The sequence below is a fragment of the Hyperolius riggenbachi genome, chromosome 10 (assembly GCF_040937935.1).
Source record: "Hyperolius riggenbachi isolate aHypRig1 chromosome 10, aHypRig1.pri, whole genome shotgun sequence".
NCBI lineage: Eukaryota > Metazoa > Chordata > Amphibia > Anura > Hyperoliidae > Hyperolius > Hyperolius riggenbachi.
Window position 1 is genome coordinate 43121054 of NC_090655.1, and position 12900 is coordinate 43133953.

General features: G+C 43.2%; 1 protein-coding gene across 46 annotated transcripts in view; it reads left to right on the forward strand.

Moving 5' to 3' along the window:
- Nucleotides 1-12900, forward strand: part of SORBS1 (sorbin and SH3 domain containing 1) — a 351749-nt gene that overhangs the window by 264324 nt on the left and 74525 nt on the right. For 39 of the 46 annotated variants that reach the window (XM_068258094.1, XM_068258093.1, XM_068258095.1 and 36 more), the window contains 2 exons: nt 4149-4241; nt 8322-8359. In XM_068258094.1, coding sequence (XP_068114195.1) covers nt 4149-4241; nt 8322-8359 — 131 coding nt within the window. The remainder of the gene's footprint in view (nt 1-4148; nt 4242-8321; nt 8360-12900) is intronic. The other 7 variants (XM_068258099.1, XM_068258108.1, XM_068258107.1 and 4 more) reach the window with 1 other exon arrangement.

The following is a 12900-nucleotide window of genomic DNA, read 5'->3' on the forward strand; positions in this document are numbered from 1 at the left end:
ATGGAGGCTTGTGCAATCGCAATACAGCACAATTGCGATCGTGCTCAGCAGTGGGAAAGGGCTGCCGTGCACTAGTGGGAAATGATCTACATGTAAATCGCAGTATTGTTGCCATCGACAAAACGGCTGTGATCCGCTTTTTGAAGCCGATCGCAGCTAGTGGAAAAGGGTCCTTAGGGTGTATTGTGGACACGATCTTTGCAAAGCGGGGCATATTATACCTTGGGCATCTGTAAGGTTTGCTTAACTAAAAAAGTCAGAATTTGTGGCTTCTCTTGTGGGTAGTGCGGATCTATTATTGCCCTATTCCTTATTGTGGGTTCACATCATTGAAAGGAAATTCCATCATAGCATTGAGAAACGCGTTATCTTCAGGTTTGCTCTGTACTTTGCAAGGTAACCCCAACCAGTGGTGTGTCAATAGGGGTGCAGAGGTTAACACTACACCTGTCTCTAGCCTAGGCCCCTCCTCTGCATTCAAATGTAATTGGTGTTACAGTGGTAATGATCACATCTGTATGTACTTTACATAGTGGTCATCTTTGACAATCCGTCCCCTTGGTCCTTAGAGAACAGTTGTTGGTGCGGTGTCCTGTGATTGATAGGTAGGTAGTGCTGGGGGCACTGCAAAGTTAGCTGTACCTTAGCGCTGTAGCTCCACCATTGGTGACAAACTATTTTAGATTGCTTCCCTTGTTTTGTTTTGTTTTGCTTTTTTGTTTGTTTGTTTTTAAGATTCTTTTATTTTTCAAAAAAGGTATAAAACGTAGAAATAGTAGAAATAACATACATAACAAAGCACAATAGTGCAAAGAGTAGAGAAGACATGGCATTTTCTCAAAGGCAGAGACCAATATAAAAGCAGTAGACACAGAACCGCAAACAAGCGCGACCGCTTAATAATAAACAAAGTGGTAATGTTAATAATCGGGACTTCAGAAGACCTACAGGGCAATTATATCATATGTGTCAAAAAGAAGAAATAAACATAGATAATGAAAAACCCCATCAAGCGTTATTGGAAAAAAAAACAGGTAGAGCATCTCTACCGTACGTAAAGTGGACACAAATTAAAAATACAAGATTTCAGAAAAAAATCTATTTTCTAAATTATAATAATAAATAGCAGCCTTTTTTCAGCTGCAGGATTAGCAGTACCTATCTGCACCTAATAAAAAGTCAATTTTTTCGCTTTTGAAAAAACATTATGCTGTTCTCTGTCATGCCCACTCAGATCTTGTCTCACATAGGGGATCAGGCTAAAGCAGATGCCTCATTTCCTCATTGCTTCTATTCCAGCCAATCAGCCTTCAGACGGTGCTCCTCTCTGTGTGAGGACCCGCCCCTGAGGATCCAGAAATCAGCAGCCACAGATTGTACTACTTATGACCATTACAGATTTTACATGCGTACACGGTTTATTCCTGTCTGGAGTTCAGATGTTTAACAATATGCTGGTTGTTGTTTGAGAATTTTGGAATAGCCTGCTCACTTTCCTGTCGCCTTTACCGAAGAAATATTAAAGTTGCTTAAAATGCACATTTTTCTATTGTAGATGCTGTTTCTTCGCTTATACAGAGTGGGTTCTTTTGTGCTAATGAGTCAGGGAGATTCCTAGGCATAAGTACAAGTCAAGGTGGCCATACAATTAGCGATTTTGCTTCCATCGACTAAGTGACAGACTTTATTGCTTGATCAACTTCCCTGTGGTTGGCCAAAAGTAAATCGACTAGTGTCCCACACACTCCAAGCTTATGTTGTGTGAATCCCCTTCACGAATCAATCTGAACGATGTTGTGCCTCCATGCTCTGAATGCAAAAATCGATTCAGTGTCGATCGAATGACATTTGCACAGTCAATGAAAAATGGCTGATATAAGGTCAATACCTGATATCGGCCATTTTTAATCGATCGGGCATACTAAAACACACTCAGTTCTCTCTCGATTAGATGAAATTATCAAATTGAATGGTCAATCATACAGCCAAATCGCTAGATGTATGGCCACTTTAATTCACTTACAGTATTTCAGCCAAGCAGTCTAGCTAATCAATGCCATATGCATACAAGGTGTGACTATTCAATAACGAGACTGGCTGCAGAAATGTGGTTTATATTTGCAGTTGTGTAACTTTATCGTTATCACTGTCATCATTCTTCCCTCCTCTGTCCAGACACTGATGCATACACATTTTCCATTGTTGGTAGCAGTGCTGTAAGTCACCAGGTGTTACCTGCTTCAGTACTGCTGCCATTTTGCCCTTTACCTCATCTAGTGTGAAATCGGTTACACTTCATTATGGGTATCCAGCTATCTTACCCCGGCAAGTAAGTTGGGCGGTTCAACGCTGGGTTCTTCTTATCAACCAGATGCCACATTCGAGATGAATGATGCACTGGTGGCTGGAGTGTTGTCCTGATGAAGAGTCCAAGCACTCTTGTTCCATAAATTGGGTTTCTTCTTCCTCACTTGTTCTCAGCTTGGCCAGAACCTCAGGGTAATAAGAAAGTTGGCTTATTGGCTGACTCCTTGGTACCCATCCACTCATTATCACGCCCTTGATACAAAAAGAACAACCGGTATTGCCTTTATGTTTGACTTGCTTAATTCTTGCTTTTAAGTTTTGGTTTTCCACTGCACCGATTGTCCTTGTTTCTGGATTGTACTGGAAAATCCACGTCTTATCACATACGATGATCTTCTCCTGCAAGCCCGGCTGTTCCATGATGTCAAGTGCACTAGACGTTATTCCAGCAAAACGACTTCACACATGATTCATTCATACTTCCCTACAGACTAACTACGGGTGAAAGCAAACAATGCTTATCTCAACTGCTTCTTGAACCATCCAGGTCATTCACGGCAAAAGAAAATCTCACTACTGCAAGGACATGTCTCACAGGGCACCCAGTCTCGTTCTTTAATATCCACACCTCTTATGCTAATTGTTTTACTGTCTGGATAAGGGATTTTACCAATCCCAAAACATCTAAACAAGCAGCTCAGCAGGAATGTTGGGACATCTTCTAGAGCAGAAAATAGTGCCCTGAAGCTATTGTCATTTTTGGAAGGTATATACCACGATCCGTATAAATAAGAACAGCAGTTTCAGAAATGTTTTGTAGCATTGTTGTGATGACATTGCATCTTCCCCTGTAGATGAAGGGTAAGTGCTCACTTTCCTATATAGAACACTTACAAGACACTGTGTCATACTCGATCATTGGCCTCCTCATACCGGTTTACTGTCATGAAGGAAATGATCTATGTGCAGTAATGAAGAAATGGTTATTGTCCTGTCTGAAAGCCTCACAGGGTCCAGGTAGGCCTTGGACAGGCTCAATTCAATCTGTTACCTTGCTTGTGAGGACTAGGGATGGCCCTGCCTAGGAGAACTCACACAGAAACATTTGATCAGCTGACAGATTTGTAAGGCTCTGATTTGCTGGTCATGATCATGGTTAAACCAGGAAAGACGTCATCACAGCAAACTTACAAATAGATGATCAAACTGATCACGTTTCACCATGAATTCTCCTTGGCAGGGCCAACCCTAGTGAAGACAGAGCATGTGTTCCCTGTTCACATTTACTCACTCAGTATTAGTGATGGTCATGTCTAGGAGAACTCCTGGAGAAGCAGGCGATTTGTTTCATCAAGTGATTAGCAAAGCTGTAATTTGCGGTGATCTCACCCTGCTTTAGCACATGATCATGGCTAGCAAATCAGAGTTAATGCTGGGCATACACGGCTTGTTTTTGATAGATTATTTCTGACATATCTGATCTCCCACTCGATCGTTTCGCTTCTCGATTCCAGATAGCAATGAATGGAAAAAGATAAGAAAAACAAGCGGAAGATAAGAGAATTGACTGCAGAGTCGAGCAGCAAAAGATTGAACGGGAGAATCGAGCGGCAAAAACTACCAATGTATGCCCAGCAATACATCACCTGACCAAACTGATCACATGCTTCTCCAGGAGGTCTCCTAGACCTGGCCATCACTACTCAGTAGAACTGTTTTGATTGTACCTTGTGCCCTGCAACAGCTGTGTTATATCCTATCAATGTTTAACATGTTGTGTACCTGCCTGTGAGTACTGTTCCTCTAATGTGTCCTTTATTGTCTTGTTCTTATCCAACTAGACTGAGCTAGAGAAAGACCTCTATCAGTACGAATCTGAGTTAGAGGCAGATTTAGAGAGAATGGACAAGGGTTATAAAGCTTCTGATAAAAGGGTATGGCAAGTTTCTATATTCTGCTGTTTATGTGCTTGTGGACCTCTCTGTATCTGCGAGAATGAAGAACAGCTCATTTCATAACCTCACTAATCCCAGCTGCAACCTGGACTGTGGAATGCGCAGAGACCATAATGTGTTTTTCCATCTCTCCCTGTGCAGTAATCTCCTGCTTCCAGTATGACGTATATTCCTTGTAATCATAGGGCTCTGCAGTAACGAGGCTATGCATGTGTCAACCTGGAGTATTGTAACATCTGGCTGGCATGCTGCTGTTACAGGCGCCCCCCCTCCCTATACATGTGAAGGTGCATGCTTATGTAGAACCTGATTGCCACAAGGAACATGTTCAAAGTCCCTAAAGACAGGGATCTCTAACCCATAATTGTCTGCAGTCATTAAAGCAAACCTGAAGCGAAATAAACTGATAATAAAATGAATTGTATGTGTAGTACGGGTAATAAATAGAACATTAGTGATATAACTTATAACTTTTTATAACATTGCATCATTCTGTCATATTTGCAGTTTACAAACCATACTCTGTATTTTAAACTATAAAACAGAGCAGAGCTACTGACTCTTTGAACTTCCCTGCAGTAAAATAATGGTGGGCGCACAAAATATTGACTCTGGCAGAATTTTGACATTTTCCATTTAGGGGTGTACAGCAGGTTTAGACATCAATGGCTGTGTGTTGAGTTATGTTGATGGGACTGCAAATTGATACTGTTATGCAACCTTTACACTGACTACTTGGAAGTATTCCAGTACAGCAGATCCATGCAGCTTATAGGCTGACTGCTAGTAATAGACTGTTGCTCAGCGTAAACTCCAGATGTATCGTGTATAGAAGGGGGCATCAGGTGTGCCTCCCTTAGGGCTATTCAGACCACTTTATAGGATGCTCACTTGACCAAACATCTCTAGTTCTTCCCTGGCTTCTTCATTTTGTGCCATCTCCTTCAGTCAATTAAAGCTTTTAAAATTTTATCCTGGAGCAGTTTTGAAATTAGCCTGAAAAACAACAAATTAGGAGAGCACTGAAGACCTCATTAGCTTCCTCTCTGACTGTCAATGCGTCATGTGCTAAAGTGAAATCTCTGACTGCTTGTGTTACAAGCCGCCCATAGGAGAGAGAGAGTCAGTGTATGTCAGTTCTACAAAGCAGTGCCTTGACTTTTTGTTTTCTCATCTGTGCTTGATCTTGTCCCTCTTGCTTTGTGCTTGTCTTCTCTCTACCATCCTTTTATCATTGGCTTTCGGCATGTGCAGACGTACAATGTATAATGTTAGTAGATGTATACGCTGACATGTCATTTCAAATGATCCGGTTTCTTATTGAATATTTCTGAGCCATGAGGATGGAGTAAAACAGGATTCTCAAACTCAATTTACCTGGGGGCCGCAGGAGGCAAAGTCAGGATGAGGCTGGGCCGCATAAGGAATTTCACAATCGCGGCGCATCGCCGCCTCTGCCCGCCCCTCTCACTCTTCCTTCACAGAGAGGGGCGGGGAGAGGCGGTGATCCATGCGGCGATTGACGTCAGGAGGGGCAGAGCTGAAACTGAAAGCTCTGCCCCTCAGCGCAGTCGTGGATGTTTGCCCGGGGGATTTGGGGGCTCTGCAGCCCTCGTTTAGCATCGGGTAAGCGGCAGATTACTTGGGAGCACTGAAGCGAACTATAAGGAAGCTTTTGCCGGCGAGGTTCCACAAAATATTGTATCGAGGGCCACAAATGGCCCGTGGGCCGCGAGTTTGAGACCCCTGGAGTAAAAGGAATATAACCTATGCCATTGCTGGCTTCCTGATACATTCAGTGCTGGTCTGTTGTATTAGATGCCCAGAAACAGGACACAGATCAGGTGGGCTGACTTCAAAGGCTGCGTGCTTGCTGCAGTATTGTGATGCAAACAATGATAGTTACAGTATTGTGACGACAGGAAAAAAGAATATCAGCATGACGGCCAGGTTAGCAGCATTCATTTTTTTTACAGAGAATAAAGATGACAGCCTCTATATTACTCTCACTTTAAAGGAACACTATTCTGGAAAAAGTAGGCAGTTAAAATCTGACAGAACCTACAGGTTTTGGGGCAGTCCATCTCCTCATGGTTAAAGGGTCCTTTGACATAATGCAGGTTGTGTGGCATTACGTTCGCGATGCAACTGTACCAAAAAGTGACACGGCACAGTGAAGCATGCAGTGCAATGAAAGTATGCTTCACCACCACTGTAAATGCACACGTTGACAGGTTAACTCACAGCATGTTGGGTCAGAACCCTCTACACCAGAGCTCTCCAACCCTGTCCTCGAGGCCCACCAACAGTACATGTTTTGCAGGAAACCACAAACTTTCACAGGTGGAGTAATTAGTGTCTCAGTTAACCACTTAAGGACTGCAGCTGTTTTGTCAGATCTGTACTGTGTGGGCTCTTCAGCCCCCAGCACAGATCAGGTAATAGGCAGGGTGATCAGACTTCCCCCCCCCCCCTTTTTTTCCCCACTAGGGGGATGTCCTGCTGGGGGGGGGTCTGATCACCGCCGCTCACGTGTGCCTAGCGGGGAGGCTCCTCAAAGCCCCCCTCCGCAGCGCTATTCCGCCCTCCCTCTCCTTCCCTCCCTCTCCTTCTATCTATGGGCGGTACAGGACAGCGATCCATCCTGTACCGCCTCTGATAGGTTTCGCCCTATCAGACGGCGGCGATCCTCGGCCAATCAGAGGCCAATCTGTGACAGCAGCGCCATATGCTGTAAACACCGGGGATTTCTTCCCCGGGTGTTTACATTTAGCCTGCGAGCCGCGATCGGAGGCTTGCAGGCTGTTCACGGAGCTTCCCGCCCTGAACTGACAGGAATGGAAATCCACATGCGACCAGCCGCCGCCTATCGGCGTTGGCTGGTCGTTAAGTGGTTTTTAATAACTGATTAACTACCTGTGTGGATTTTCACAAAACATGCACTGTTGGTGGGCCTTGAGGACAGGGTTGGGGAACACTGCTCTACACCACACTCAATAGGGCTCAGAATCGCCCATGAGGAAGTGAACTAGTCCAAAACCTGTCAGATTTTTTTTTTTTTTAACTACCAACTATAAATGATAGCGCTTCTTACCCTGGGATAGAGGCACATCTTATGTGCATGCATTTTAAGTTTTGCACTAGGGGTCCTTTTAAAAAGGGGAAGTGTGTGTTATTCAGATCAATAATCTGATCATATGAGCATACATTAAAAAATAGTTATATATATATATATATATATATATATATATATATATATGTTTAAATTACATTCCCATTGCTGTAGTTAAATCAGTATCTCCAATGTAATTATTTTACCATAAAGCGTACTGTAACAGGAAATATAAATATTCATCACTTGGTAGAATGTATAACAGGGCGGGCTTGATAACAGCTGTGGGCAAGGACTGAATGAAGGGGCTGATTACACCATAAAAAGGCATTGGTTAATCAGTTCTATACACTAATAAATGAGATGAATACATTATTGCAGGATGGAAAACATTGGCTGCCAGCTATGGCTATATGAAGCGTCAGCACAGCTCACCGGGATAAAGCGTTAAATAAATGGAGGGAAATGATAACTGGATTACATCTTTCCCCCTGCGTTCTGCCGATATGTAGTTGAGAAGTTAAGTGACCTGATTTGCAGAAGAGTAGGCAGAACATTCCCTGACTACTTATATTTGATCTTCTAATTGGGTACAGACTGTGATGCTGAGTCCTTACACTTAGGTGGGATTGCACTTCTCCCACAGGAGCTGTGTGTGAAAAAGACAATTACAGGCTTGCTATTCTTACTCCAGCTGCTTATCTGTCTCTGCTGCCGGCTTTGTAGGCTATGACTCACATACAGACACAAAAAAGAAACCAGCCGTTTTAAGTAGCCTGGCTCAGCGACTGCTCGAATTCTGGCTCACCTACAGAAGGGTACGCGGTGCTGCCTGAAGTGCTTCCACACTCATGGAGGTACAATGACACCACACAGAGAGAGGGACGTTGTCTGGTTACATTCATTCTTATCAATGCCTTTTTGTTTTTTCTCTTGGATTCTTGCAGAACGCAGCTTTGAGCCGCCCTGATGATCTTCCATCTTAGTAAGTTTTACAGCTTCTCTTTATTCTTTGTTTGTGTTTTGAGTATGACTTTTTTTTCCCCTCTATTTCCATTAAGATGTTTTTATTTATTTAGATGGGGGGAAGAGGTGAAGGCCCCAATGTAATGGCTATACGCTAAGGTATAAAGGAGAGGCATTCTTACCTCTTCAGATGAATAACACCAATAATTGGAACAGATTTTATTCAAGCCCAGTTGGATAGGATGACAACGCGTTTCGTGGGTTGTTTTCCCGCTTCTTCAGGTCAATTACAAAGACAAGTGCCTTAGTTATGGCTGTACGGAGCCTGGGCACCTTTATAGTGTTTTTATTTTGTTAGACAGCTTTAGCAGACAAATCCTAGCATTGGCAGGTGATCTAGCACAGCTTTAAATAGCTCATGAATATTTAGCACCCTGTTTTAGGTCCATGATAACATGCGCTCTGTACATAGGTTTTATTTCCACTAACAGGACTAATATGTCATTTAATAGTTCTCACTGGATGTTTGTTGAATGGAAATTGAGTTGAAGCACGAAGAATTGCCTTTCTGCCTATTATGCCCCATTTTCAGGTCCCTTTTCATTTTTCATTTCAAGTGTGCTCTTGTTGCTATTAACTGAAGTATATTTTGCATTAATTATCTAGTACGCAATATTTTCTTCACTCCTGTTTTACATAAATATATCTAACTTTCGTAATCCGGGTTTCATGGCATCCAGCTGTGTGGGGACCAGAGGCTGATGATTCTGGTGCTGCTTCTAGGCGATGAAAACAGAATTTTAGGAAGCTATCCAGTTACACATGCAGACTGTTAAAAGCCTTACCAACACTTTAAACAAACCTTAAGTTAGGGTAACCCCATTGCTTCTTGCCTGGCTGTTGTGCTGAGGGCCTTTTAGTTTGACAGTGAATGGTATGTCTATGGAACCTCTTAGCACAGATGATGTGTTTTGCATTCTTTATTTCCACCTTTCATCCCATGAATCACTTACAGTCATCACCTGCCATTCTATTAGCACCCCCCATTCCGTTGCCATTTATAGTCCCCACATGCCATCATGTTACTGGTATACACGCTGTGCCTTCCATTCGTTTACCTTATTAACAAATTCACCTTTCATTCTGTTATCTGTCGATCATCTCCACCTCATTCATGTGCTCTCTCCTCTTTCCATTCCTATAATCATGTACCATCTCTCCATTATCCCTTTGAGAGCTCCACCTTCCTTTCAGTTTTCCTTTAGTATTTCCACCCTTCACAGGTGTCAAACTCCAGTGCTCAAAGGCCACATCCATGCCAGTGTTTTATGGATGGAGAAATGTGCTCTTCTTGATGAACCACTCCTTTCCTCATTCAGTCACATCAATTAATTTGAACTGTGCCAAAAATGTGTGAGGACCTTGGCCCTTGAGGACTGGAGTTTGACATCCCTGCTCTATTCCATTACTCGTTTACTATCTCCACCTTCTACTCGGTTATCCCTTTAGTATTTCGATCCTCTACACCAGTGGTCCTCAAACTAAGGCCCGCAGGCCGAATGTGGCCCCCTGAGGCTTATTTACAGGCTCCCCCACTCACAAATTGTATCACTTATAGATGCGTTCAGCTACATCTTTAAATATTGGTGGTCCGCATATTGAATAGCTGTGCTTGCATCACCCAGCCACATGGAAGACAGAAAGCAGTAATTCACTGGCTTCCAATCAAATTCCAGATCAGGTGACACTGCTGTCCACTGCAGGTTGTCACCTGGGTATGCTTCACTGTCTGGCCCGCAAAGACTTCTACATCATTTTATATATACTCCGGCCCCCCAGCAGTCTGAAGTACGTTGTCCCGGCCCTCGACCCAAAACGAGGACCCTTGCTCTACACCATTACCTATTTACCATCTCTACCTTCCATTCTGTTACCAATGCACTTTGTACACTTTATCCATTCATCATCTCCATCTTCATTCTGTTATTTGAGAATTGTGTCCTCCTCCTGTTCTGTCACTTATGTACTTAGACCACATGTGCTGGTTTGTTCATGTAGCATCTCCACTTTATCCATGTACCATCTCTTCCTTCTGTTCTGTTATTTGTGTGCCATTTTTACTTTCCATCCTCCTTTTCATGTACCATCACATCTTTATCCTTAAAACAGTTCCACCGTCCATTCTGTTACCCTTGTTTCACCCCTATACTTCACTGTATTCATCTGTTACCCATGTATGTTCTCAATCCTCTATTCTTTTAAGTATTGTGCACCTTCTCCTTTTACTAGCTACACCTTCAGTCTTGTAAACAATATGATATCCTAACCGTCATTCTGTTATTTGTTTACAGTGGCTTCCTCTTGCCTTTTATCCGTGTACCGTATTCACCTTAGACTTTCTTTCTGCATGTCCCATCACTACCTCCTCCATATACTGTTTACTCCTTCTTACTTGTTATTCATGTGTCATTTCCATCTCTGATGTATAAATTCCAACACTAGGCAAATTCAAGGAGCTACGTAGCAAATGCACCTTTAAAATGTTTGTGTGTCGTCCCTACCCTATCCATGTAATGTCTCTTATAGCTGCCATGTTATCCATGTACCTTCTTATTTTTCTGTCCCTTTGTCTATGTCCTTTCTGTCCTGTAATCCATTTAATGTTCTGCCCTGGTATGAATTTGCCATCTCCTTCCTCTGTTGCAGTGTCCATGTACCATCTCCTTCCTCTGTTCTGTTGTCCACGTACTATCTCCTCCCTCTGTCCTGGTGTCCATATTCCATCTCATCCCTCTGTCCTGGTGTCCATATTCCATCTCATCCCTCTGTCCTGGTGTTCATATTCCATCTCATCCCTCTGTCCTGGTGTTAATGTACCATCCCCTCCCACTGTCACGATACCCAAGTACCATTTCCTCCCTTTGCCCTGGTGTCCAGGTACCATCTCCTCCCTTTGTCCTGGTGTCCATATTCCATCTCCTTCCTCTGTTGCAGTGTCCATGTACTATCTTCTCCCTCTGTCCTGGTGTTAATGTACCATCTCCTCCCACTGTCACAATACCTAAGTACCATCTCCTCCCTTTGTCCTGGTGCCCATATACCATCTCCTCCCTTTGTTCTGGTGTCCAGGTACCATCTCCTCCCTTTGTCCTGGTGCCCATATACCATCTCCTTCCTTTGTCCTGGTGTCCAGGTACCATCTCCTCCCTTTGTCCTGGTGCCCATATACCATCTCCTTCCTTTGTTCTGGTGTCCAGGTACCATCTCCTCCCTTTGTTCTGGTGCCCATATACCATCTCCTTCCTTTGTCCTGATGTCCAGGTACCATCTCCTCCCTTTGTCCTGGTGCCCATATACCATCTCCTTCCTTTGTCCTGGTGTCCAGATACCATCTCCTCCCACTGTTTTGATGTCCATGTACCATCTCCTCCTACTGTCTAGATGTTTATTTACAATCTTCTCCCACTGTCCTGGTGCCCATGTACCATCTCCAACACTTTTCACTTGTCACCTACACTTTTGCCTGATCTATATGCAGTTTTTATGTTCTATTTTGCCCAGTGAATGGGAGGAGTACAATCTCGGCACATTGCGTTGATTCTACACCGCATGTGTTTCCCATATAGTGGATATCAAGGGAACAAACAAACACAGAACATTTATATCGCACTTTTCTCCTGGCGAACTCAAAGCACCAGAGCTGCAGCCACTAGGCGCTCTCTATAGGCAGTAGCAGTGTTAGGGAGACTTGCCCAAGGTCTCCTAGTGAATAGGTGCTGGCTTACTGAACAAGCAGAGCCAAAAACAAGGTCACACTGTCTGCTACTTTTCCATTTACTCTTTTATATGGTGGGTTATGTAAATGCTAACCATTTTAAAAGGCTATCACACTTCCTGTACAAGGCTAATTTGAAAGCCATATTTGGAGGTCCGCTTTAACTTTGACCAGAAACGTCAATGGCAAACTCAAGGTAATATTTTCACTAGCAACATTAGTGATAAAATAGTTACCTTTTAAAAGCACAGTTCAGGCAAAGATCCAAGTTGTTTGTTTGGACCAGCTGTAATTTGAATTTAATTATGGGTAATAAGGAGTTAATTGTATATCCTTGCTAATCTTCTCTAACAGTAGCTAGCAGGTTGATCTCTGTAATGATAATTTGCATTTCCTTGTTTCTGGTTTAATAAATGCAGCCAGCGGGAGAGCACATGGCGGTTCTGTCAGGTTGACCTCTGCTCAAGAATTTCTTGAGAGAATTCCCATAAAATAGATAATTAAGCTGCTCCCTGCACAGCCGTGTGCCATGTTGTGTTTACCAAAGTAGGCAGCGTCTGTTAGGTGCTGGGTGGGGTAGCTGTCAGCTAATAATATCTACTCTGTTTATAAGTAACAAGCAGGCAAGCTTTAAGCAAACGGTGCTGCATCACGTTTGTTACTGATTCATAAAGTGTCTCAGCGCTCAGGAATTTCTCAGATTTAAGCAGCGTAAGCCAGGATGATCTAAGTAAGCGACGTCTTTAGGCTGCGATCATGGCAATAGTCACATGAACAAAACTTTA